Source organism: Salvelinus fontinalis, chromosome 15 (assembly GCF_029448725.1).
Source record: "Salvelinus fontinalis isolate EN_2023a chromosome 15, ASM2944872v1, whole genome shotgun sequence".
Lineage (NCBI taxonomy): Eukaryota > Metazoa > Chordata > Actinopteri > Salmoniformes > Salmonidae > Salvelinus > Salvelinus fontinalis.
In genome coordinates, this window is record NC_074679.1 from 2,728,259 (window position 1) to 2,754,654 (window position 26,396).

A 26,396-nucleotide genomic window follows, 5' to 3' on the forward strand; every position below is an offset into this window, starting at 1 on the left:
GATAGAGAGAGAGGAGGGATAGAGAGAGGAGGGATAGAGAGAGGAAGGATAGAGAGAGGAGGGGTAGAGAGAGGAGGGATAGAGAGAGGAGGGATAGAGAGAGAGGAGGGATAGAGAGAGGAGGGATAGAGAGAGGAAGGATAGAGAGAGGAGGGGTAGAGAGAGGAGGGATAGAGAGAGGAGGGATAGAGAGAGAGGAGGGATAGAGAGAGGAGGGATAGAGAGAGGAAGGATAGAGAGAGGAAGGATAGAGAGAGGAGGGATAGAGAGAGGAGGGATATAGAGGGGAGGGACAGAGAGAGGAGGGATAGAGAGAGGAGAAACAGAGAGAGGAGGGATAGAGAGAGGAAGGATAGAGAGAGGAAGGATAGAGAGAGGAAGGATAGAGAGAGGAGGGATAGAGAGAGGAAGGATAGAGAGAGGAGGGATAGAGAGAGGAGGGATAGAGAGAGGAGGGATAGAGAGAGAGGAGGGATAGAGAGAGGAGGGATAGAGAGAGGAGGGATAGAGAGAGGAGGGATAGAGAGAGGAAGGATAGAGAGAGGGGGGATAGAGAGAGGAAGGATAGAGAGAGGAGGGATAGAGAGAGGAGGGATAGAGAGAGGAGGGATAGAGAGAGAGGAGGGATAGAGAGAGGAGGGATAGAGAGAGGAGGGATAGAGAGAGGAGGGATAGAGAGAGGAAGGATAGAGAGAGGGGGGATAGAGAGAGGAGGGATAGAGAGAGGAGGGATAGAGAGAGGAGGGATAGAGAGAGGAAGGATAGAGAGAGGAGGGATAGAGAGAGAGGAGGGATAGAGAGAGGAAGGATAGAGAGAGAGGAGGGATAGAGAGAGGAAGGATAGAGAGAGAGGAGGGATAGAGAGAGGAGGGATAGAGAGAGAAGGGACAGAGAGAGGAGGGATATAGAGGGGAGGGACAGAGAGAGGAGGGATAGAGATATGGGGCGGCAGGAGGCCTAGTGGTTAGAGTGTTGGACTAGTAACCGAAAGGTTGCAAGATCAAATCCTCGAGCTGACAAGGAAAAAAATATATCGTTCTGCCCCCGAACAAGCCAGTTAACCCACTGTTCCCCGGTAGGCCGTCATTGAAAATAAGACTTTGTTCTTAAGTTCTTAACTGACTTGCCTAGTTAAATAAAGGTAAAATAAATAAATACAAAAAAAGAGCGAGGCAGGATAGAGAGGGCTAGAGACAGAGGTCATATCCAGCCTGTCCTGCCAGCTTGGTACATCGTATCTACCACAGAGTTGTATCTATAAATCATAGAGCTGGAATCCAGCCTGCATGTTCCTTCTTGCACCTCGTTGTAATGCGATCTCAGCGTACCGTAGGAAGAGACAGGGGGAAACTGAAGTACAGTATGAGCTTCCCCCTCCAAAAAAAAGACTTCAACCAACTGGATGAGGAGCTACAGCCTCAAGGGGTCATTGGGGTCACAACAACACAAAACCCTTCCTGAGGTGCTTGGTTGTATATGAAGGACTTTATCCTTCATCCCTCTTTCAGCTGTGATCTATGCTGCCCAAAAGACAGAGATAAACCAGCTGTTCATGATGGGATTGCAAGCCGTCGTTAGTCAGCAGCTCTCTGCCTGATTGAGGGTGAGTCACAAATGGAACCCTATTCTGATTGAGAGTTAAGTCCCAAATAGAACCCTATTCTGATTGAGAGTGGGTCCCAAATGGAACCCTATTCTGATTGAGGGTGAGTCCCAAATGGAACTCTATTCTGATTGAGGTTGAGTCCCAAATGGAACCCTATTCTGATTGAGGGTGAGTCCCAAATGGAACCCTATTCTGATTGAGGTTGAGTCCCAAATGGAACCCTATTCTGATTGAGGGTGAGTCCCAAATGGAACCCTATTCTGATTGAGGGTGAGTCCCAAATGGAACCTATTCTGATTGAGGTTGATTCCTAAATGGAACCCTATTCTGATTGCGAGTGAGTCCCAAATGGAACCCTATTCTGATTGAGAGTGAGTCCCAAATGGAACCCTATTCTGATTGAGGGTGAGTCCCAAATGGAACCCTATTCTGATTGAGGTTGAGTCCCAAATGGAACCCTATTCTGATTGAGGCTGAGTCCCAAATGGAACCTATTCTGATTGAGGTTGATTCCTAAATGGAACCCTATTCTGATTGAGAGTGGGTCCCAAATGGAACCCTATTCTCTACATACTGTATTTCTTTTGACACTGGGCCCGCGTCAAAAGTAGTGCACTACATAGGATGCCATTTGAGACGTAACCTGAGTGATGGCAGGGTGGGTCAGGATTTGATTTAATTTTAACCTTTATTTAATTAGGCAAGTCAGTAACGAACAAATTCTTATTTTCAATGACGGCCTAGGAACTGCCTTGTTCAGGGGCAGAACGACAGATTTAACCATTAGGCTACGCCGTCACCTCTACACTCTAACCACTAGGCTACCTGCCACCTCTACACTCTAACCACTAGGCTACGCTGCCTCCTCTACACTCTAACCACTAGGCTACGCCGTCACCTCTACACTCTAACCACTAGGCTACCTGCCGCCTCTACACTCTAACCACTAGGCTACCTGCCACCTCTACACTCTAACCACTAGGCTACCTGCAACCTCTACACTCTAACCACTAGGCTACCTGCCGCCTCTACACTCTAACCACTAGGCTACCTGCCGCCTCTACACTCTAACCACTAGGCTACCTACCGCCTCTACACTCTAACCACTAGGCTACCTGCCACCTCTACACTCTAACCGCTAGGCTACCTGCCACCTCTACACTCTAACCACTAGGCTACCTGCCACCTCTACACTCTAACCACTAGGCTACCTGCCACCTCTACACTCTAACCACTAGGCTACGCTGCCGCCTCTACACTCTAACCACTAGGCTACGCTGCCTCCTCTACACTCTAACCACTAGGCTACGCCGTCACCTCTACACTCTAACCACTAGGCTACCTGCCACCTCTACACTCTAACCACTAGGCTACGCTGCCACCTCTACGCTCTAACCACTAGGCTACGCTGCCGCCTCTACACTCTAACCACTAGGCTACCTGCCACCTCTACACTCTAACCACTAGGCTACCTGCCACCTCTACACTCTAACCACTAGGCTACCCTGCCGCCTCTACACTCTATCCACTAGGCTACCTGCCCTCTCTACACTCTAACCACTAGGTTACCTGCCACCTCTACACTCTAACCACTAGGCTACCCTGCCACCTCTACACTCTAACCACTAGGCTACGCTGCCACCTCTACACTCTAACCACTAGGCTACGCTGCCACCTCTACACTCTAACCACTAGGCTACCCTGCCATCTCTACACTCTAACCACTAGGATGCCTGCCACCTCTACACTCTAACCACTAGGCTACCTACCACCTCTACACTCTAACCACTAGGCTACGCTGCCACCTCTACACTCTAACCACTAGGCTACGCTGCCACCTCTACACTCTAACCACTAGGCTACCTGCCACCTCTACACTCTAACCACTAGGCTACGCTGCCTGCTGGTTCTGGTCTGAGGGCTGGGCCTGCGGGTTCTGGTGGTTCTGGTCTGAGGGCTGGGCCTGCTGGTTCTGGTCTGAGGGCTGGGCCTGCGGGTTCTGGGCTGAGGGCTGGGCCTGCGGGTTCTGAGCTTAGGGCTGGGCCTGCGGGTTCTGGTCTAAGGGCTGGGCCTGCAGGTTCTGGTCTGAGGGCTGGGCCTGCTGGTTCTGGTCTGAGGGCTGGGCCTGCTGGTTCTGGTCTGAGGGATGGTGATGCTTAGATCTCAGTGACGAAGAGTTGATTCAAACAGAGACATGCTGAAGCACAGATCCCTGATTTTGTTTATTTTGGAACAGCAAAATGATTGTCAGTCCAAGGGAAGAAGAAATACCACAATATATACTACATGACCAAAAGTATGTGGACACCTGTTCGTCTAACATCTCATTCCAAAATCATGGGCATTAATATGGAGTTGGTTCCCCCCTTTCCTGCTAAAACAGCCTCCACTCTTCTGGGAAGACTTTCCACTAAATGTTGGAACATTGCTGCTATAACAGCCTCCACTCTTCTGGGAAGGCTTTCCACTAGATGTTGGAACATTGCTGCTATAACAGCCTCCACTCTTCTGGGAAGGCTTTCCACTAGATGTTGGAACATTGCTGCTATAACAGCCTCCACTCCTCTAGGAAGGCTTTCCACTAGATGTTGGAACATTGCTGCTATAACAGCCTCCACTCTTCTGGGAAGGCTTTCCACTAGATGTTGGAACATTGCTGCTATAACAGCCTCCACTCTTCTGGGAAGGCTTTCCACTAGATGTTGGAACATTGCTGCTATAACAGCCTCCACTCTTCTGGGAAGGCTTTCCACTAGATGTTGAAACATTGCTGCTATAACAGCCTCCACTCTTCTGGGAAGGCTTTCCACTAGATGTTGAAACATTGCTGCTATAACAGCCTCCACTCTTCTGGGAAGGCTTTCCACTAGATGTTGGAACATTGCTGCTAAAACAGCCTCCACTCTTCTGGGAAGGCTTTCCACTAGATGTTGGAACATTGCTGCTATAACAGCCTCCACTCTTCTGGGAAGGCTTTCCACTAGATGTTGGAACATTGCTGCTATAACAGCCTCCACTCGTCTGGGAAGGCTTTCCACTAGATGTTGGAACATTACTGCTTTAACAGCCTCCACTCTTCTGGGAAGACTTTCCACTAGATGTTGGAACATTGCTGCTATAACAGCCTCCACTCTTCTGGGAAGACTTTCCACTAGATGTTGGAACATTGCTGCTATAACAGCCTCCACTCTTCTGGGAAGGCTTTCCACTAGATGATGGAACATTGCTGCTATAACAGCCTCCACTCTTCTGGGAAGGCTTTCCACTAGATGTTGGAACATTGCTGCTATAACAGCCTCCACTCTTCTGGGAAGGCTTTCCACTAGATGTTGGAACATTGCTGCTATAACAGCCTCCACTCTTCTGGGAAGGCTTTCCACTAGATGTTGGAACATTGCTGCTATAACAGCCTCCACTCTTCTGGGAAGGCTTTCCACTAGATGTTGGAACATTGCTGCGGGGACTTCCATTCAGCAACAAGAGCATTAGTGAGGTCTGGCACTGACGTTGGGCGATTAGGCCTGGCTCGCAGTCGGCGTTTCAAATTCATTCCAATGATGTTCGATGGGGTTGAGATCAGGGCTCTGTGCAAGCCAGTCAAGTTCTTCCACAACCGATCTCAACAAACCATTTCTGTATGGACCTCGCTTTGTCCATGGGATCATTGTCATGCTGAAACAGGAAAGGGTAGTCCCCAAACTGTTGCCACAAAGTTGAAAGCACAGAATCATCTAGAATGTTGTTGTATGCTTTAGAGTTAAGATTTCCCTTCACTGGAACTAAGGGGCCATACCATTATTCCTCCTCCACCAAACTTTACAGTTGGCACTATGCATTGGGGCAGGTAGCGTTCTCCTGGCATCCTCCAAACCCAGATTTGTCCGTTGTACTGTCAGATGGTGAAGCGTGATTCATCCCTCCAGAGAACGCGTTTCAACGGCTCCAGAGTCCAATGGCGGTGAGCTTTACACCACTCCAGCCGACGCTTGGCATTGCGCATGGTGATCTTGTGCGCGGCTGCTCGGCCATGGAAACCCATTTCATGAAGCTCCCGGTGAACAGTTTTTGTGTTGACGTTGCTTGGCATTGTGCTCGATTTTATACAGCTGTCAGTAATGGGTGTGGCTGAAGTAGCTCAATCCACTCATTTGAAGTCTTGTCCACATACTTTAGTGTATGTAGTGTATTTGATTCAGCAAAATAAATAAATAAAGAAACAGAGAGAGAGAAACAGATAGAGAGATAGACAGAGAAACAGAGAGAGAGAGAGAGAGAGAAACAGAGTAACAGAGAGAGAGAGAGAGAGAGTAACAGAATAACAGAGAGAGAGAGAGAGAGAGAGAGAGTAACAGAGTAACACAGAGAGAGAGAGAGAGAGAGAGAGAGAGAGTAACAGAGTAACACAGAGAGAGCGAGAGAGAGTAACAGAGAGAGAGAGATAGACAGAGAGAGAGAGAGAGAAACAGAGAGAGAGAGAGTAACAGAGAGAGAGAGAGAGAGAATAACAGAGAGAGAGAGAGAGAGAGAGAGTAACAGAGAGAGAAACAGAGAGAGAGAGAGAGAAACAGAGTAACAGAGAGAGAGAGAGAGAGAGTAACAGAGAGAGAGAGATAGACAGAGAGAGAGAGAGAGAGAGAAACAGAGAGAGAGTAACAGAGAGAGAGAGAGAGAGAATAACAGAGAGAGAGAGGGAGAGAGAAACAGAGAGAGAAACAGAGAGAGAGAGAGAGAGAGAAAGAGAAACAGAGAGAGAGAGAAACAGACAGAGAAACAGAGAGAGAGAGAGAGAAAGAGAAACAGAGAGAGAGAGAAACAGAGAAACAGAGAGAGAAACAGAGAGAGAGAGAGAGAGAGAAAGAGAAACACAGAGAGAGAGAGAGAGAGAGCTCTATTGTACCTTTATGTCCATCCACGCCCTGTCGCCATGGCTATGGTTAAACAGTTTAAAACCTTTATCATTCATGTTGCCACTGCTCCACCTACACAGTCAGACAGCCTGCCCTCGGGGTGAACTATGCATGAGAGGCAAGTAGCAGGAAACTCTGGGAAGCCACCCCAACCTCGTGGTTACCCGGCTCTTGTCTGGTGTCTCATCAGGAACATTAGTCAGCGGACACACCCCTTACTTTCCATTATTAGAGGCCATCACTCTGTTGACTTGAACTGTTTGTCTAAGTCGCTAATGACACAATTTTCCTTATGTAGTGCCCTTCGTATGACCAGGGCCCTATCTTGAACAGGTCAACAGTAGGGCACTATACTGTAAAGGACTCTGGTCAACAGTAGGGCACTATACTGTATAGGACTGGTCAACAGTAGGGCACTATACTGTAAAGGACTCTGGTCAACAGTAGGGCACTATACTGTATAGGACTAGTCAACAGTAGGGCACTATACTGTAAAGGACTCTGGTCAACAGTAGGGCACTATACTGTAAAGGACTCTGGTCAACAGTAGGGTACTATACTGTAAAGGACTCTGGTCAACAGTAGGGCACTATACTGTAAAGGACTCTGGTCAACAGTAGGGCACTACACTGTAAAGGACTGGTCAACAGTAGGGCACTATACTGTAAAGGACTGGTCAACAGTAGGGCACTATACTGTAAAGGACTCTGGTTAACAGTAGGGCACTATACTGTAAAGGACTGGTCAACAGTAAGGCACTATACTGTAAAGGACTGGTCAACAGTAGGGCACTATACTGTAAAGGACTCTGGTTAACAGTAGGGCACTATACTGTAAAGGACTGGTCAACAGTAGGGTACTATACTGTAAAGGACTCTGGTTAACAGTAGGGTACTATACTGTATAGGACTCTGGTTAACAGTAGGGTACTATACTGTATAGGACTCTGGTTAACAGTAGGGTACTATACTGTAAAGGTCTCTGGTTAACAGTAGGGTACTATACTGTATAGGACTCTGGTCAACAGTAGGGCACTATACTGTAAAGGACTCTGGTCAACAGTAGGGCACTATACTGTAAAGGACTCTGGTCAACAGTAGGGCACTATACTGTAAAGGACTCTGGTTAACAGTAGGGCACTATACTGTATAGGACTCTGGTCAACAGTAGGGCACTATACTGTAAAGGACTCTGGTCAACAGTAGGGCACTATACTGTAAAGGACTGGTCAACAGTAGGGCACGATACTGTAAAGAACTCTGGTCAACAGTAGGGCACTATACTGTATAGGACTCTGGTCAACAGTAGGGCACTATACTGTATAGGACTGGTCAACAGTAGGGCACTATACTGTAAAGGACTCTGGTCAACAGTAGGGCACTATACTGTATAGGACTCTGGTCAACAGTAGGGCACTATACTGTAAAGGACTCTGGTCAACAGTAGGGCACTATACTGTAAAGGACTCTGGTCAACAGTAGGGCACTATACTGTATAGGACTCTGGTCAACAGTAGGGCACTATACTGTAAAGGACTGGTCAACAGTAGGGCACTATACTGTAAAGGACTCTGGTCAACAGTAGGACACTATACTGTAAAGGACTCTGGTCAACAGTAGGGCACTATACTGTAAAGGACTGGTCAACTGTAGGGCACTATACTGTAAAGGACTGGCCAACAGTAGGGCACTATACTGTAAAGGACTCTGGTCAACAGTAGGACACTATACTGTAAAGGACTCTGGTCAACAGTAGGGCACTATACTGTAAAGGACTGGTCAACAGTAGGGCACTATACTGTAAAGGACTCTGGTCAACAGTAGGGCACTATACTGTATAGGACTCTCGTCAACAGTAGGGCACTATACTGTAAAGGACTCTGGTCAACAGTAGGGCACTATACTGTATAGGACTGGTCAACAGTAGGGCACTATACTGTATAGGACTCTGGTCAACAGTAGGGCACTATACTGTAAAGGACTGGTCAACAGTAGGGCACTATACTGTATAGGACTGGTCAACAGTAGGGCACTATACTGTATAGGACTCTGGTCAACAGTAGGGCACTATACTGTAAAAGACTCTGGTCAACAGTAGGGCACTATACTGTAAAGTACTCTGGTCAACAGTAGGGCACTATACTGTAAAGGACTCTGGTCAACAGTAGGGCACTATACTGTATAGGACTGGTCAACAGTAGGGCACTATACTGTATAGGACTGGTCAACAGTAGGGCACTATACTGTAAAGGACTCTGGTCAACAGTAGGGCACTATACTGTAAAGGACTGGTCAACAGTAGTGCACTATACTGTAAAGGACTCTGGTTAACAATAGGGCACTATACTGTATAGGACTCTGGTCAACAGTAGTGCACTATACTGTAAAGGACTCTGGTCAACAGTAGGGCACTATACTGTAAAGGACTCTGGTCAACAGTAGGGCACTATACTGTAAAGGACTCTGGTCAACAGTAGGGCACTATACTGTATAGGACTCTGGTCAACAGTAGGGCACTATACTGTAAAGGACTCTGGTCAACAGTAGGGCACTATACTGTAAAGGACTCTGGTCAACAGTAGGGCACTATACTGTATAGGACTCTGGTCAACAGTAGGGCACTATACTGTAAAGGACTCTGGTCAACAGTAGGGCACTATACTGTAAAGGACTCTGGTCAACAGTAGGGCACTATACTGTAAAGGACTCTGGTCAACAGTAGGGCACTATACTGTAAAGGACTCTGGTCAACAGTAGGGCACTATACTGTAAAGGACTCTGGTCAACAGTAGGGCACTATACTGTATAGGACTCTGGTCAACAGTAGGGCACTATACTGTAAAGGACTCTGGTCAACAGTAGGGCACTATACTGTAAAGGACTCTGGTCAACAGTAGGGCACTATACTGTAAAGGACTCTGGTCAACAGTAGGGCACTACACTGTAAAGGACTGGTCAACAGTAGGGCACTATACTGTAAAGGACTCTGGTCAACAGTAGGGCACTATACTGTAAAGGACTCTGGTCAACAGTAGGACACTATACTGTATAGGACTCTGGTCAACAGTAGGGCACTATACTGTATAGGACTGGTCAACAGTAGGGCACTATACTGTAAAGGACTGGTCAACAGTAGGGCACTATACTGTAAAGGACTGGTCAACAGTAGGGCACTATACTGTATAGGATTCTGGTCAACAGTAGGGCACTATACTGTAAAGGACTCTGGTCAACAGTAGGGCACTATACTGTATAGGATTCTGGTCAACAGTAGGGCACTATACTGTATAGGACTGGTCAACAGTAGGGCACTATACTGTATAGGACTGGTCAACAGTAGGGCACTATACTGTAAAGGACTCTGGTCAACAGTAGGGCACTATACTGTAAAGGACTCTGGTCAACAGTAGGGCACTATACTGTATAGGACTCTGGTCAACAGTAGGGCACTATACTGTAAAGGACTCTGGTCAACAGTAGGGCACTATACTGTAAAGGACTCTGGTCAACAGTAGGGCACTATACTGTAAAGGACTCTGGTCAACAGTAGGGCACTATACTGTAAAGGACTCTGGTCAACAGTAGGGCACTATACTGTAAAGGACTCTGGTCAACAGTAGGGCACTATACTGTATAGGACTCTGGTCAACAGTAGGGCACTATACTGTAAAGGACTCTGGTCAACAGTAGGGCACTATACTGTAAAGGACTCTGGTCAACAGTAGGGCACTATACTGTAAAGGACTCTGGTCAACAGTAGGGCACTACACTGTAAAGGACTGGTCAACAGTAGGGCACTATACTGTAAAGGACTCTGGTCAACAGTAGGGCACTATACTGTAAAGGACTCTGGTCAACAGTAGGACACTATACTGTATAGGACTCTGGTCAACAGTAGGGCACTATACTGTATAGGACTGGTCAACAGTAGGGCACTATACTGTAAAGGACTGGTCAACAGTAGGGCACTATACTGTAAAGGACTGGTCAACAGTAGGGCACTATACTGTATAGGATTCTGGTCAACAGTAGGGCACTATACTGTAAAGGACTCTGGTCAACAGTAGGGCACTATACTGTATAGGATTCTGGTCAACAGTAGGGCACTATACTGTATAGGACTGGTCAACAGTAGGGCACTATACTGTATAGGACTGGTCAACAGTAGGGCACTATACTGTAAAGGACTCTGGTCAACAGTAGGGCACTATACTGTAAAGGACTGGTCAACAGTAGTGCACTATACTGTAAAGGACTCTGGTTAACAATAGGGCACTATACTGTATAGGACTCTGGTCAACAGTAGTGCACTATACTGTAAAGGACTCTGGTCAACAGTAGGGCACTATACTGTAAAGGACTCTGGTCAACAGTAGGGCACTATACTGTAAAGGACTCTGGTCAACAGTAGGGCACTATACTGTATAGGACTCTGGTCAACAGTAGGGCACTATACTGTAAAGGACTCTGGTCAACAGTAGGGCACTATACTGTAAAGGACTCTGGTCAACAGTAGGGCACTATACTGTATAGGACTCTGGTCAACAGTAGGGCACTATACTGTAAAGGACTCTGGTCAACAGTAGGGCACTATACTGTAAAGGACTCTGGTCAACAGTAGGGCACTATACTGTAAAGGACTCTGGTCAACAGTAGGGCACTATACTGTAAAGGACTCTGGTCAACAGTAGGGCACTATACTGTAAAGGACTCTGGTCAACAGTAGGGCACTATACTGTATAGGACTCTGGTCAACAGTAGGGCACTATACTGTAAAGGACTCTGGTCAACAGTAGGGCACTATACTGTAAAGGACTCTGGTCAACAGTAGGGCACTATACTGTAAAGGACTCTGGTCAACAGTAGGGCACTACACTGTAAAGGACTGGTCAACAGTAGGGCACTATACTGTAAAGGACTCTGGTCAACAGTAGGGCACTATACTGTAAAGGACTCTGGTCAACAGTAGGACACTATACTGTATAGGACTCTGGTCAACAGTAGGGCACTATACTGTATAGGACTGGTCAACAGTAGGGCACTATACTGTAAAGGACTGGTCAACAGTAGGGCACTATACTGTAAAGGACTGGTCAACAGTAGGGCACTATACTGTATAGGATTCTGGTCAACAGTAGGGCACTATACTGTAAAGGACTCTGGTCAACAGTAGGGCACTATACTGTATAGGATTCTGGTCAACAGTAGGGCACTATACTGTAAAGGACTCTGGTCAACAGTAGGGCACTATACTGTATAGGACTCTGGTCAACAGTAGGGCACTATACTGTAAATGACTCTGGTCAACAGTAGGGCACTATACTGTAAAGGACTGGTCAACAGTAGGGCACTATACTGTAAAGGACTGGTCAACAGTAGGGCACTATACTGTAAAGGACTCTGATCAACAGTAGGGCACTATACTGTAAAGGACTCTGGTCAACAGTAGGGCACTATACTGTAAAGGACTCTGGTCAACAGTAGGGCACTATACTGTAAAGGACTCTGGTCAACAGTAGGGCACTATACTGTAAAGGACTCTGGTCAACAGTAGGGCACTATACTGTAAAGGACTCTGGTCAACAGTAGAGCACTATACTGTATAGGACTGGTCAACAGTAGGGCACTATACTGTAAAGGACTCTGGTCAACAGTAGGGCACTATACTGTAAAGGACTCTGGTCAACAGTAGGGCACTATACTGTAAAGGACTGGTCAACAGTAGGGCACTATACTGTAAAGGACTCTGGTCAACAGTAGGGCACTATACTGTAAAGGACTCTGGTCAACAGTAGGGCACTATACTGTATAGGACTCTGGTCAACAGTAGGGCACTATACTGTATAGGACTCTGGTCAACAGTAGGGCACTATACTGTAAAGGACTCTGGTCAACAGTAGGGCACTATACTGTAAAGGACTCTGGTCAACAGTAGGGCACTATACTGTAAAGGACTGGTCAACAGTAGGGCACTATACTGTATAGGACTCTGGTCAACAGTAGGGCACTATACTGTAAAGGATTCTGGTCAACAGTAGGGCACTATACTGTAAAGGACTCTGATCAACAGTAGGGCACTATACTGTAAAGGACTGGTCAACAGTAGGGCACTATACTGTAAAGGACTCTGGTCAACAGTAGGGCACTATACTGTATAGGACTGGTCAACAGTAGGGCACTATACTGTATAGGACTGGTCAACAGTAGGGCACTATACTTTAAAGGACTCTGGTCAACAGTAGGACACTATACTGTAAAGGACTGGTCAACAGTAGGGCACTATACTGTAAAGGACTCTGGTCAACAGTAGGGCACTATACTGTAAAGGACTCTGGTCAACAGTAGGGCACTATACTGTAAAGGACTCTGGTCAACAGTAGAGCACTATACTGTATAGGACTCTGGTCAACAGTAGGGCACTATACTGTATAGGACTCTGGTCAACAGTAGGGCACTATACTGTAAAGGACTCTGGTCAACAGTAGAGCACTATACTGTATAGGACTCTGGTCAACAGTAGGGCACTATACTGTATAGGACTCTGGTCAACAGTAGGGCACTATACTGTAAAGGACTCTGGTCAACAGTAGGGCACTATACTGTAAAGGACTCTGGTCAACAGTAGGGCACTATACTGTATAGGACTGGTCAACAGTAGGACACTATACTGTAAAGGACTCTGATCAACAGTAGGGCACTATACTGTAAAGGACTCTGGTCAACAGTAGGGCACTATACTGTAAAGAACTCTGGTCAACAGTAGGGCACTATACTGTAAAGGACTGGTCAACAGTAGGGCACTATACTGTAAAGGACAGGTCAACAGTAGGACACTATACTGTAAAGGACTGGTCAGCAGTAGGGCACTATACTGTAAAGGACTCTGGTCAACAGTAGGGCACTATACTGTAAAGGACTCTGGTCAACAGTAGGGCACTATACTGTATAGGACTCTGGTCAACAGTAGGGCACTATACTGTAAAGGACTCTGGTCAACAGTAGGGCACTATACTGTAAAGGACTCTGGTCAACAGTAGGGCACTATACTGTAAAGGACTGGTCAACAGTAGGGCACTATACTGTATAGGACTCTGGTCAACAGTAGGGCACTATACTGTATAGGACTCTGGTCAACAGTAGGGCACTATACTGTAAAGGACTCTGGTCAACAGTAGGGCACTATACTGTAAAGGACTGGTCAACAGTAGGGCACTATACTGTATAGGACTCTGGTCAACAGTAGGGCACTATACTGTAAAGGACTGGTCAACAGTAGGGCACTATACTGTAAAGGACTCTGTCAACAGTAGGGCACTATACTGTAAAGGACTCTGGTCAACAGTAGGGAACTATACTGTATAGGACTCTGGTCAACAGTAGGGCACTATACTGTAAAGGACTCTGGTTAACAGTAGGGCACTATACTGTAAAGGACTCTGGTCAACAGTAGGGCACTATACTGTAAAGGACTGGTCAACAGTAGGGCACTATACTGTAAAGGACTCAACAGTAGGGCACTATACTGTGTATAGGACTCTGGTCAACAGTAGGGCACTATTTGAGACACTACCATTCCCTTCACATTTGCCATGTTGTTCAAACAGAACAGTGTGAAACGATGGAGGAGGAGGAGGAGGAGGAGGAGGAGGAGGAGGAGGAGGAAGCTAGTCTGAACCTGGATGAATTGTGTAACAACGTCGCTTCGGGCGTTAAATCACGGAGAAAGAACACTCCTCTCCCTTTACATGTTCCTGGTTCAGCCTCTTACTCATCGTCTCATGAAAGGTGGAACATGTCTGGAATTGAGCTTAAGGCTTAACAAGCCTGTCCTGGGATAAACACTTGTGCCTGTATCTACAAAGTATCTGAGTAGGGAGTGCTGATTTAGGATCAGCTTGGCCTTTTACATCATAATGAATAAGATGATGTAGTCAGACTGCGCTTGGTGGATGACACAGCAAGCCCGGAGGGGAAATATGCCTCAGCTTGGCTCCTAGTACCAGTACCAATCTCTAAATACCAGCCCTTACCAACACCGCTGTGTACATGCTCCAGGGTGAAGTTCCTCCTCGAGGTACAGATCTACGATCAGATTCCCCTGCACCGATCCTCACCTGTGGGGAAAAGGCTAAACTGACCCAGGATTAGCGTGTAGGCCAGGCAAATTCACCCTGTACATACTGAAGGAAACTAACTCCAAGGGTCTGTCTCAAATGGAATCCTATTATCTATATACTGTACCTATATACTGTACCTATATACTGTACCTATATACTGTACCTATATACTGTACCTATATACTGTACCTATATACTGTACATATATACTGTACCTATATACTGTACCTATATACTGTACCTATATACTGTACCTATATACTGTACCTATATACTCTACCTATATACTGTACCTATATACTGTACCTATATACTGTACCTATATACTGTACCTATATACTGTACATATATACTGTACCTATATACTGTACCTATATACTGTACCTATATACTGTACCTATATACTGTACCTATATACTGTACCTATATACTGTACCTATATACTGTACCTATATACTGTACCTATATACTGTACCTATATACTGTACCTATATACTGTACCTATATACTGTACATATATACTGTACCTATATACTGTACCTATATACTGTACCTATATACTGTACCTATATCCTATATACTGTACCTATATACTGTACCTATATCCTATATACTGTACCTATATACTGTACCTATATACTGTACCTATATCCTATATACTGTACCTATATACTGTACCTATATACTGTACCTATATCCTATATACTGTACCTATATACTGTACCTATATACTGTACCTATATCCTATATACTGTACCTATATACTGTACCTATATACTGTACCTATATCCTATATACTGTACCTATATACTGTACCTATATCCTATATACTGTACCTATATACTGTACCTATATACTGTACCTATATCCTATATACTGTACCTATATACTGTACCTATATACTGTACCTATATACTGTACCTATATCCTATATACTGTACCTATATACTGTACCTATATACTGTACCTATATACTGTACCTATATACTGTACACACTGAAGGAAACGAACTCCAATGGAATCCTATTACCTCCTTAGACCAGGGCCCATAAAGCTCTGGGTAGTGCACTCTACAGGGATGGAATGGGCTGCCATTTGGGATGCAGAACCCAAAAACCATTTAGCTGCCTCATGGTTGGCTGCCTGTAGCCTGGGTGCTGGAAGAGGAGGAGGAGGAGGAGGAGGATGAGGAGGATGAGGATGAGGAAGAGGAAGGGGAATAGAAGGAAGACGAGGAAGAAGAGGAGGAGGAAGAGGAGGATGAGGAAGCTGAGTATGAGGAAGATGAGGAGGAAGAGGAAGAGGAGGAGGAATAGAAGGAAGAAGAGGAGGAGGAAGAAGAGGAAGATGAGGAGGAGGAAGAAGAGGAGGAGGAATAGAAGGAAGAAGAGGAGGAGAATATAACAAATTAGGAGAAGGAGGAGGAAGAGATGGAGGAGGAGGAGGAGAATGCAAATGAGGAGGAGGAGGAGGAGGAAGAGATGGAGGAGGAGGAGGAGAATGCAAATGAGGAGGAGGAGGAGGAGGAGGATGAGGAAGAGGAGGAGGAGGAGGAGGAGGAGGCTAGTCCCCGATCTGTACCTAGGATGAACTTCACCTTGGATCTCTGAGCCCACTGAATATAGCCTGGTCCCAGATCTGTTTGTGCTGTCTTGCCAAGTCCTAGGTCATTGTCATGCTTAACATGTAGTGGCAAGACAGAATAGAACTGGTTTAATCAATGAATAACGTGGTTATTTTCTCTGTTTCTTGGTCGGTAGGACTGATGGAGGGAACAACTGTGTGGGGCCAGACAAGTCCTACCGCTCATGTAACATCCAGGTAAACAACATTCTTGGTGTAGTGCCTAAGTACTTCCCTTAGAGGTGCTATTCAATATGATTCACAGCTTCTAATTCCTTATTGCTTTACAATGTGGGTCTTGATGTCAGGTAAGTTCCTGTGATTCACCCATTAAACCCTCTTCTCACCATGATTGGTGATAGATAGATACCTCTGTTCCTCTCTGTCTGTACGTCCTCCTCTCTGTCTGTACGTCATCCTCTCTGATAGATAGTCACCTCTGTTCCTCTCTGTCTGTACGTCATCCTCTCTGTCTGTACGTCATCCTCTCTGTCTGTACGCCATCCTCTCTGTCTGTACGCCATCCTCTCTGTCTGTACGTCATCCTCTCTGTCTGTACGTCATCCTCTCTGTCTGTACGTCATCCTCTCTGTCTCTACGTCATCCTCTCTGATAGATAGTCACCTCTGGATGTTCCTCTCTGTCTGTACGTCATCCTCTCTGATAGATAGATACCTCTGTTCCTCTCTGTCTGTACGTCCTCCTCTCTGTCTGTACGTCATCCTCTCTGATAGATAGATACCTCTGTTCCTCTCTGTCTGTACGTCCTCCTCTCTGTCTCTACGTCATCCTCTCTGATAGATAGTCACCTCTGTCCCTCTCTGTCTGTACGTCATCCTCTCTGTCTCTACGTCATCCTCTCTGATAGATAGTCACCTCTGTTCCTCTCTGTCTGTACGTCCTCCTCTCTGTCTGTACGCCATCCTCTCTGATAGATAGTCACCTCTGTTCCTCTCTGTCTGTACGTCCTCCTCTCTGTCTGTACGTCATCCTCTCTGTCTCTACGTCATCCTCTCTGATAGATAGATACCTCTGTTCCTCTCTGTCTGTACGTCATCCTCTCTGATAGATAGTCACCTCTGTTCCTCTCTGTCTGTACGTCATCCTCTCTGATAGATATAATGCATCTGATTTATGTCTGAAATGACATAGACTTCCTGTTGGTGTAACTCTCTCACAGTTGTCAGATCAGTTGTTATAGAGTGTGCGACTCTTAAAAAAAAAAAAAAGCGAATAGTTTATTCTCTGTTCGTCAGCACTTCTACATGAAATACTTTTCTCTGGGTGTGTAACCAGCTCATGTTTTTATTAAGCGAATCAACTATACTGTCTGTTCTCTGTTCAGTTCATACCAAGACATTGAAAGGTGTTACACAATAGTGCACTGTCTTTTCTGCCAATGCCCTGACCCCTTGACCTCTAACCCCTAACCCCATCCCTCTCGCGGTGTATCACCCAGGACTGCCCAGGGGGATCCAGAGACTTCAGAGAGGAACAGTGCTCTCAGTTTGATGGATCTGACTTCCAGGGAAAACGATACAAGTGGCTCCCATACTATGGAGGTGAGTCAGGACAGGAGAATTTGGGCAAGTCATTAGGGGTATAAGGTTTGGTAATGACTCTATACTGTCATTAGGGGTATAAGGTCTGGTAATGACTCTATACTGTCATTAGGGGTATAAGGTTTGGTAATGACTCTAAACTGTCATTAGAGGTATAAGGTTTGGTAATGACTCTATACTGCCATTAGGGGGTATAAGGTCTGGTAATGACTCTAAACTGTCATTAGAGGTATAAGGTTTGGTAATGACTCTATACTGCCATTAGGGGGTATAAGGTCTGGTAATGACTCTAAACTGTCATTAGAGGTATAAGGTTTGGTAATGACTCTATACTGCCATTAGGGGTGTAAGGTTTGGTAATGACTCTATACTGTCATTAGGGGTATAAGGTCTGGTAATGACTCTAAACTGTCATTAGGGGTACAAGGTCTGGTAATGACTCCTCTATACTGTCATTAGAGGTATATGGTTTGGTAATGACTCTATACTGTCATTAGAGGTATAAGGTTTGGTAGTGACTCTATACTGTCATTAGGGGTATAAGGTTTGGTAATGACTCTATACTGTCATTAGAGGTATAAGGTTTGGTAGTGACTCTATACTGTAATTAGGGGTATAAGGTCTGGTAATGGTAGTATGTTGTCATTAGAGGTATAAGGTCTGGTAATGACTCTATACTGTCATTAGGGGTATAAGGTCTGGTAATGACTCTATACTGTCATTAGGGGTATAAGGTTTGGTAATGACTCTATACTGTCATTAGAGGTATAAGGTCTGGTAATGACTCTATACTGTCATTAGGGGTATAAGGTCTGGTAATGACTCTATACTGTCATTAGGGGTGTAAGGTTTGGTAATGACTCTATACTGTCATTAGAGGTATAAGGTCTGGTAATGGTAGTATGTTGTCATTAGAGGTATAAGGTCTGGTAATGACTCTAAACTGTCATTAGAGGTATAAGGTCTGGTAATGACTCTATACTGTCATTAGAGGTATAAGGTCTGGTAATGACTCTATACTGTCATTAGGGGTATAAGGTCTGGTAATGACTCTATACTGTCATTAGGGGTATAAGGTCTGGTAATGACTCTATACTGTCATTAGGGGTATAAGGTCTGGTAATGACTCTATACTGTCATTAGGGGTATAAGGTCTGGTAATGACTCTATACTGTCATTAGGGGTATAAGGTCTGGTAATGACTCTAAACTGTCATTAGGGGTATACGGTCTGGTAATGGTAGTATGTTGTCATTAGGGGTATAAGGTCTGGTAATGACTCTAAACTGTCATTAGAGGTATAAGGTCTGGTAATGACTCTAAACTGTCATTAGAGGTATAAGGTCTGGTAATGACTCTAAACTGTCATTAGAGGTATAAGGTCTGGTAATGACTCTAAACTGTCATTAGAGGTATAAGGTCTGGTAATGGTAGTATGTTGTCATTAGAGGTATAAGGTCTGGTAATGACTCTAAACTGTCATTAGAGGTATAAGGTCTGGTAATGGTAGTATGTTGTCATTAGAGGTATAAGGTCTGGTAATGACTCTATACTGTCATTAGAGGTATAAGGTCTGGTAATGGTAGTATGTTGTCATTAGAGGTATAAGGTCTGGTAATGACTCTATACTGTCATTAGAGGTATAAGGTCTGGTAATGGTAGTATGTTGTCATTAGAGGTATAAGGTCTGGTAATGACTCTATACTGTCATTAGAGGTATAAGGTCTGGTAATGACTCTATACTGTCATTAGAGGTATAAGGTCTGGTAATGGTAGTATGTTGTCATTAGAGGTATAAGGTCTGGTAATGACTCTATACTGTCATTAGAGGTATAAGGTCTGGTAATGGTAGTATGTTGTCATTAGAGGTATAAGGTCTGGTAATGACTCTATACTGTCATTAGAGGTATAAGGTTTGGTAATGACTCTATACTGTCATTAGGGGTATAAGGTTTGGTAATGACTCTATAGTGTCATTAGAGGTATAAGGTCTGGTAATGGTAGTATGTTGTCATTAGGGGTACAAGGTTTGGTAATGACTCTAAACTGTCATTAGGGGTATAAGGTCTGGTAATGACTCTATACTGTCATTAGGGGTATAAGGTCTGGTAATGACTCTAAACTGTCATTAGAGGTATATGGTTTGGTAATGACTCTATACTGTCATTAGAGGTATATGGTTTGGTAATGACTCTATACTGTCATTAGAGGTATAAGGTCTGGTAATGACTCTATACTGTCATTAGAGGTATAAGGTCTGGTAATGACTCTATACTGTCATTAGAGGTATAAGGTCTGGTAATGACTCTATACTGTCATTAGAGGTATAAGGTCTGGTAATGGTAGTATGTTGTCTGTGTGTTGACTTGGAATACAGTGAACATGTTCAGCTGACCACTGAAATATATTACTGGTAAAGTTATGATGACTACAGATGTGTGTGTGTGTGTGTGTGTGTGTGTCTGTGTGTGTGTGTGTGTGTGTGTGTGTGTCTGTGTGTGTGTGTGTGTGTCTGTGTGTGTGTGTGTGTGTGTCTCGCCCCACCAGCTGACAACCCTTGTGAGCTGAACTGTATGCCCAGGGGAGAGAACTTCTTCTACCGTCACAAGACAGCTGTGGTTGACGGTACCCCCTGCCACCCCGGGAGGAAGGACGTGTGTGTGGATGGCGTCTGTAAGGTAGGCTGTGTGCGTGCGTGCGTGCGTGTGTGTGTGTGCATTAGTGCTGAGCGATTAATGCTTTTTGAGGTCGGTTAGGTTTCGGTTTGATTATTGAAAAATAATTACAGTTATATAATATTTTTAACTATGCATTATGTGGGTTGAATGCTGTACCAACACAAAATACAATTATTAATGCTGCCTACGCTGTCTGACAAAATCACTATTTTAGTAGTTGTTCTAAGTAAATAAGGCATACTTTAATGACTGCTGAATATCAACTATCGATCACTTAGATCATGTATTTCCAGGTAGATATACCTCTCTATATCACCTCACGATCACGACACGTCGCTAAGCAACAGCTGCTTTCTATATCACCTCATGATCACGACACGTCGCTAAGCAACAGCTGCTTTCTATATCACTTCACGATCACGACACGTCGCTAAGCAACAGCTGCTTTCTATATCACCTCACGATCACGATACGTCGCTAAGCAACAGCTGCTTTCTATATCACCTCACGATCACGATACGTCGCTAAGCAACAGCTGCTTTCTATATCACCTCACGATCACGATACGTCGCTAAGCAACAGCTGCTTTCTATATCACCTCACGATCACGACACGACACGTCGCTAAGCAACAGCTGCTTTCTATATCACCTCAGGATCACGACACGTCGCTAAGCAACAGCTGCTTTCTATATCACCTCACGATCACGATACGTCGCTAAGCAACAGCTGCTTTCTATATCACCGCACGATCATGACACGTTGCTAAGCAACAACTGCTTTCTATATCACCTCACGATCACGATACGTCGCTAAGCAACAGCTGCTTTCTATATCACCTCACGATCACGATACGTCGCTAAGCAACAGCTGCTTTCTATATCACCTCACGATCACGATATGTCGCTAAGCAACAGCTGCTTTCTATATCACCTCACGATCACGATACGTCGCTAAGCAACAGCTGCTTTCCATATCACCTCACGATCACGACACGTTGCTAAGCAACAACTGCTTTCTATATCACCTCACGATCACGATACATTGCTAAGCAACAGCTGCTTTCTATATCACTTCACGATCACGATACGTCGCTAAGCAACAGCTGCTTTCTATATCACCTCACGATCACGACACGTCGCTAAGCAACAGCTGCTTTCTATATCACCTCAGGATCACGACACGTCGCTAAGCAACAGCTGCTTTCTATATCACCTCACGATCACGATACGTCGCTAAGCAACAGCTGCTTTCTATATCACCTCACGATCACGATACGTCGCTAAGCAACAGCTGCTTTCTATATCACCTCACGATCCCGCAATCTTCTCTCTTCTGTTGCATGAGTTAAAAAACACACAGACCGGACGAGTAGATGTTCAATGGATTATGATCCTTGTAGTTCATTACCACGTTTTCTGCCCTTAACTATGTAGAATATTTTCCTGTTGGATACTACAACTCCCTACTTCATCGCACAATTCAGGCTTGATCTGATTTATCTCTAGAGAAACTGTGCGAAGGGTGCATTGAGCTCACCAAAAATTAATAAACAAAATGCAATTTAAATAATTGAATCGAAGTCAGTAAATGAGTTGTTTAAAAAATAAAAAATAACTGACGCTTTGGTTAATCGCTCAGCACTAGTGTGTATGTCTCTGTGTCTGTGTGGCTGTAAAGTAGGATTTAACTTAAGGCTAATAACAGAAGTGCATTGTGATTATTGAAAGGGACTGTGGGCTGCCAGATAGGGAACCCTGCTGTACTAAGAGCAGGTGGGCTGCCAGATAGGGAACCCTGCTGTACTAAGAGCAGGTGGGCTGCCAGATAGGGAACCCTGCTGTACTAAGAGCAGGTGGGCTGCCAGATAGGGAACCCTGCTGTACTAAGAGCAGGTGGGCTGCCAGATAGGGAACCCTGCTGTACTAAGAGCAGGTGGGCTGCCAGATAGGGAACCCTGCTGTACTAAGAGCAGGTGGGCTGCCAGATAGGGAACCCTGCTGTAATAAGAGCAGGTGGGCTGCCAGATAGGGAACCCTGCTGTAATAAGAGCAGGTGGGCTGCCAGATAGGGAACCCTGCTGTAATAAGAGCAGGTGGGCTGCCGGATAAGGAACCCTGCTGTACTAAGAGCAGGTGGGCTGCCAGATAGGGAACCCTGCTGTACTGAGAGCAGGTGGGCTGCCAGATAGGGAACCCTGCTGTAATAAGAACAGGTGGGCTGCCAGATAGGGAACCCTGCTGTACTGAGAACAGGTGGGCTGCCAGATAGGGAACCCTGCTGTAATAAGAACAGGTGGGCTGCCAGATAGGGAACCCTGCTGTAATAAGAGCAGGTGGGCTGCCAGATAGGGAACCCTGCTGTAATACGAACAGGTGGGCTGCCAGATAGGGAACCCTGCTGTAATAAGAGCAGGTGGGCTGCCAGATAGGGAATCCTGCTGTTATAAGAACAGGTGGGCTGCCAGATAGGGAACCCTGCTGTACTGAGAGCAGGTGGGCTGCCAGATAGGGAACCCTGCTGTAATAAGAGCAGGTGGGCTGCCAGATAGGGAACCCTGCTGTAATAAGAGCAGGTGGGCTGCCAGATAGGGGACCCTGCTGTAATAAGAACAGGTGGGCTGCCAGATAGGGAACCCTGCAGTAATAAGAACAGGTGGGCTGCCAGATAGGGAACCCTGCTGTAATAAGAACAGGTGGGCTGCCAGATAGGGAACCCTGCAGTAATAAGAACAGGTGGGCTGCCAGATAGGGAACCCTGCTGTAATAAGAACAGGTGGGCTGCCAGATAGGGAACCCTGCTGTAATAGGAGCAGGTGGGCTGCCAGATAGGGAACCCTGCTGTAATAAGAGCAGGTGGGCTGCCAGATAGGGAACCCTGCTGTACTAAGAGCAGGTGGGCTGCCAGATAGGGAACCCTGCTGTACTAAGAGCAGGTGGGCTGCCAGATAGGGAACCCTGCTGTACTGAGAGCAGGTGGGCTGCCAGATAGGGAACCCTGCTGTAATAAGAACAGGTGGGCTGCCAGATAGGGAACCCTGCTGTAATAAGAACAGGTGGGCTGCCAGATAGGGAACCCTGCTGTACTGAGAGCAGGTGGGCTGCCAGATAGGGAACCCTGCTGTAATAAGAACAGGTGGGCTGCCAGATAGGGAACCCTGCTGTAATAAGAGCAGGTGGGCTGCCAGATAGGGAACCCTGCTGTACTGAGAGCAGGTGGGCTGCCAGATAGGGAACCCTGCTGTACTGAGAGCAGGTGGGCTGCCAGATAGGGAACCCTGCTGTAATAAGAACAGGTGGGCTGCCAGATAGGGAACCCTGCTGTAATAAGAACAGGTGGGCTGCCAGATAGGGAACCCTGCCCCCCCCGTCCCACTCTAGATGGACGTGCACTGTAATCCCCCTCCGTCCCACTCTAGATGGACGTGCACTGTAAACCCCCTCCGTCCCACTCTAGATGGACGTGCACTGTAAACCCCCTCCGTCCCACTAAAGATGGACGTGCACTGTAAACCCCCTCCGTCCCACTAAAGATGGACGTGCACTGTAAACCCCCTCCGTCCCACTATAGATGGACGTGCACTGTAAACCCCCTCCGTCCCACTAAAGATGGACGTGCACTGTAAACCCCCTCCGTCCCACTAAAGATGGACGTGCACTGTAAACCCCCTCCGTCCCACTAAAGATGGACGTGCACTGTAAACCCCCTCCGTCCCACTATAGATGGACGTGCACTGTAATCCCCCTCCGTCCCACTATAGATGGACGTGCACTGTAAAACCCCCCCCGTCCCACTATAGATGGACGTGCACTGTAAAACCCCCTCCGTCCCACTATAGATGGACGTGCACTGTAAAACCCCCCCCGTCCCACTAAAGATGGACGTGCACTGTAAACCCCCCCCGTCCCACTATAGATGGACGTGCACTGTAAAACCCCCCCCGTCCCACTATAGATGGACGTGCACTGTAAAACCCCCTCCGTCCCACTATAGATGGACGTGCACTGTAAAACCCCCTCCGTCCCACTATAGATGGACGTGCACTGTAAAACCCCCTCCGTCCCACTATAGATGGACGTGCACTGTAAAACCCCCCCCCGTCCCACTCTAGATGGACGTGCACTGTAAACCCCCTCCGTCCCACTATAGATGGACGTGCACTGTAAAACCCCCTCCGTCCCACTATAGATGGACGTGCACTGTAAAACCCCCCCCCGTCCCACTCTAGATGGACGTGCACTGTAAAACCCCCTCCGTCCCACTATAGATGGACGTGCACTGTAAAACCCCCTCCGTCCCACTATAGATGGACGTGCACTGTAAACCCCCCCCGTCCCACTAAAGATGGACGTGCACTGTAAAACCCCCTCCGTCCCACTATAGATGGACGTGCACTGTAAAACCCCCTCCGTCCCACTATAGATGGACGTGCACTGTAAAACCCCCCCCCGTCCCACTCTAGATGGACGTGCACTGTAAACCCCCTCCGTCCCACTATAGATGGACGTGCACTGTAAAACCCCCTCCGTCCCACTATAGATGGACGTGCACTGTAAAACCCCCCCCCGTCCCACTCTAGATGGACGTGCACTGTAAAACCCCCTCCGTCCCACTATAGATGGACGTGCACTGTAAAACCCCCTCCGTCCCACTATAGATGGACGTGCACTGTAAACCCCCCCCGTCCCACTAAAGATGGACGTGCACTGTAAAACCCCCTCCGTCCCACTATAGATGGACGTGCACTGTAAAACCCCCTCCGTCCCACTATAGATGGACGTGCACTGTAAAACCCCCTCCGTCCCACTAAAGAGATCTGTTTCTCTGTTCTCTGATCACCCTACTTTCAGGGTGTGTGCTTTTTTATTTTTCACCCCCCATTTCATCCATCTAACCCATATCCTTGTCTCTCTCTCCTTCTCTCTGCTTCCACCTCCTGTAGCGTCTGGGCTGTGACAACATGCTGGAATCCCCCCAGCAGGAGGACCCCTGTCTGCAGTGTGGCGGCAACGGACGATCCTGCTACCCAGTCAGGAGTACCTTCGATATTAACAACCTGCCCAAAGGTAAGATACAGATTAGGGTTGGTTATAGTCTGCTAACTTTCCCAAAAAGTCCTAGGTTTTCTAGAAATCGCGGTTAGAAGATTTCTAGAATCATAATGGAATAAGAAGCAAATTCGGGAATCCTCCGACTAGGATTTCAGGAAAACCTGGGAATGTTTTGAATGTTTACCGGTATTTTTCAACCTTCGTACAGATTGTCCTTTTCACCTCACATGTCCATTTATGGTAGTGCTTCCCCATGGTGCAGTTGTGGGCTCTAAATTGTTCATGCTGTGGTATTGGCAGACCAATAGAATGCCTCCACAGGGCTCCAGCGTCTTCTAGCGATAGTTTGTCACAAAGTTTTAGTGTCAACAACTGTGGTAACTCTGGTTTATCCACTGATGTGTTCTGTCCCCCCTTTGTGTCCCATCTCTCCCAGGGTATAACCAGGTGTTCTGTCCCCCTTTGTGTCCCATCTCTCCCAGGGTATAACCAGGTGTTCTGTCCCCCTTTGTGTCCCTTCTCTCCCAGGGTATAACCAGGTGTTCTGTCCCCCTTTGTGTCCCTTCTCTCCCAGGGTATAACCAGGTGTTCTGTCCCCCTTTGTGTCCCTTCTCTCCCAGGGTATAACCAGGTGTTCTGTCCCCCTTTGTGTCCCTTCTCTCCCAGGGTATAACCAGGTGTTCTGTCCCCCCTTTGTGTCTCTTCTCTCTCAGGGTATAACCAGGTGTTCTGTCCCCCTTTGTGTCCCTTCTCTCCCAGGGTATAACCAGGTGTTCTGTCCCCCTTTGTGTCCCTTCTCTCCCAGGGTATAATCAGGTGTTCTGTCCCCCTTTGTGTCTCTTCTCTCTCAGGGTA

The 26,396-nt window shown here is 46.4% G+C and overlaps 1 protein-coding gene across 1 annotated transcript in view; it reads left to right on the forward strand.

Annotated features, from left to right (window-relative positions):
* The window catches only part of LOC129811267 (papilin-like), a 116,748-nt gene that overhangs the window by 17,715 nt on the left and 72,637 nt on the right, over positions 1-26,396 (forward strand). Inside the window, exons 4-7 of the mRNA XM_055862439.1 lie at positions 16,390-16,450; positions 17,712-17,814; positions 20,361-20,491; positions 25,433-25,556. Of these exons, the coding sequence (XP_055718414.1) occupies positions 16,390-16,450; positions 17,712-17,814; positions 20,361-20,491; positions 25,433-25,556 (419 nt within the window). The remainder of the gene's footprint in view (positions 1-16,389; positions 16,451-17,711; positions 17,815-20,360; positions 20,492-25,432; positions 25,557-26,396) is intronic.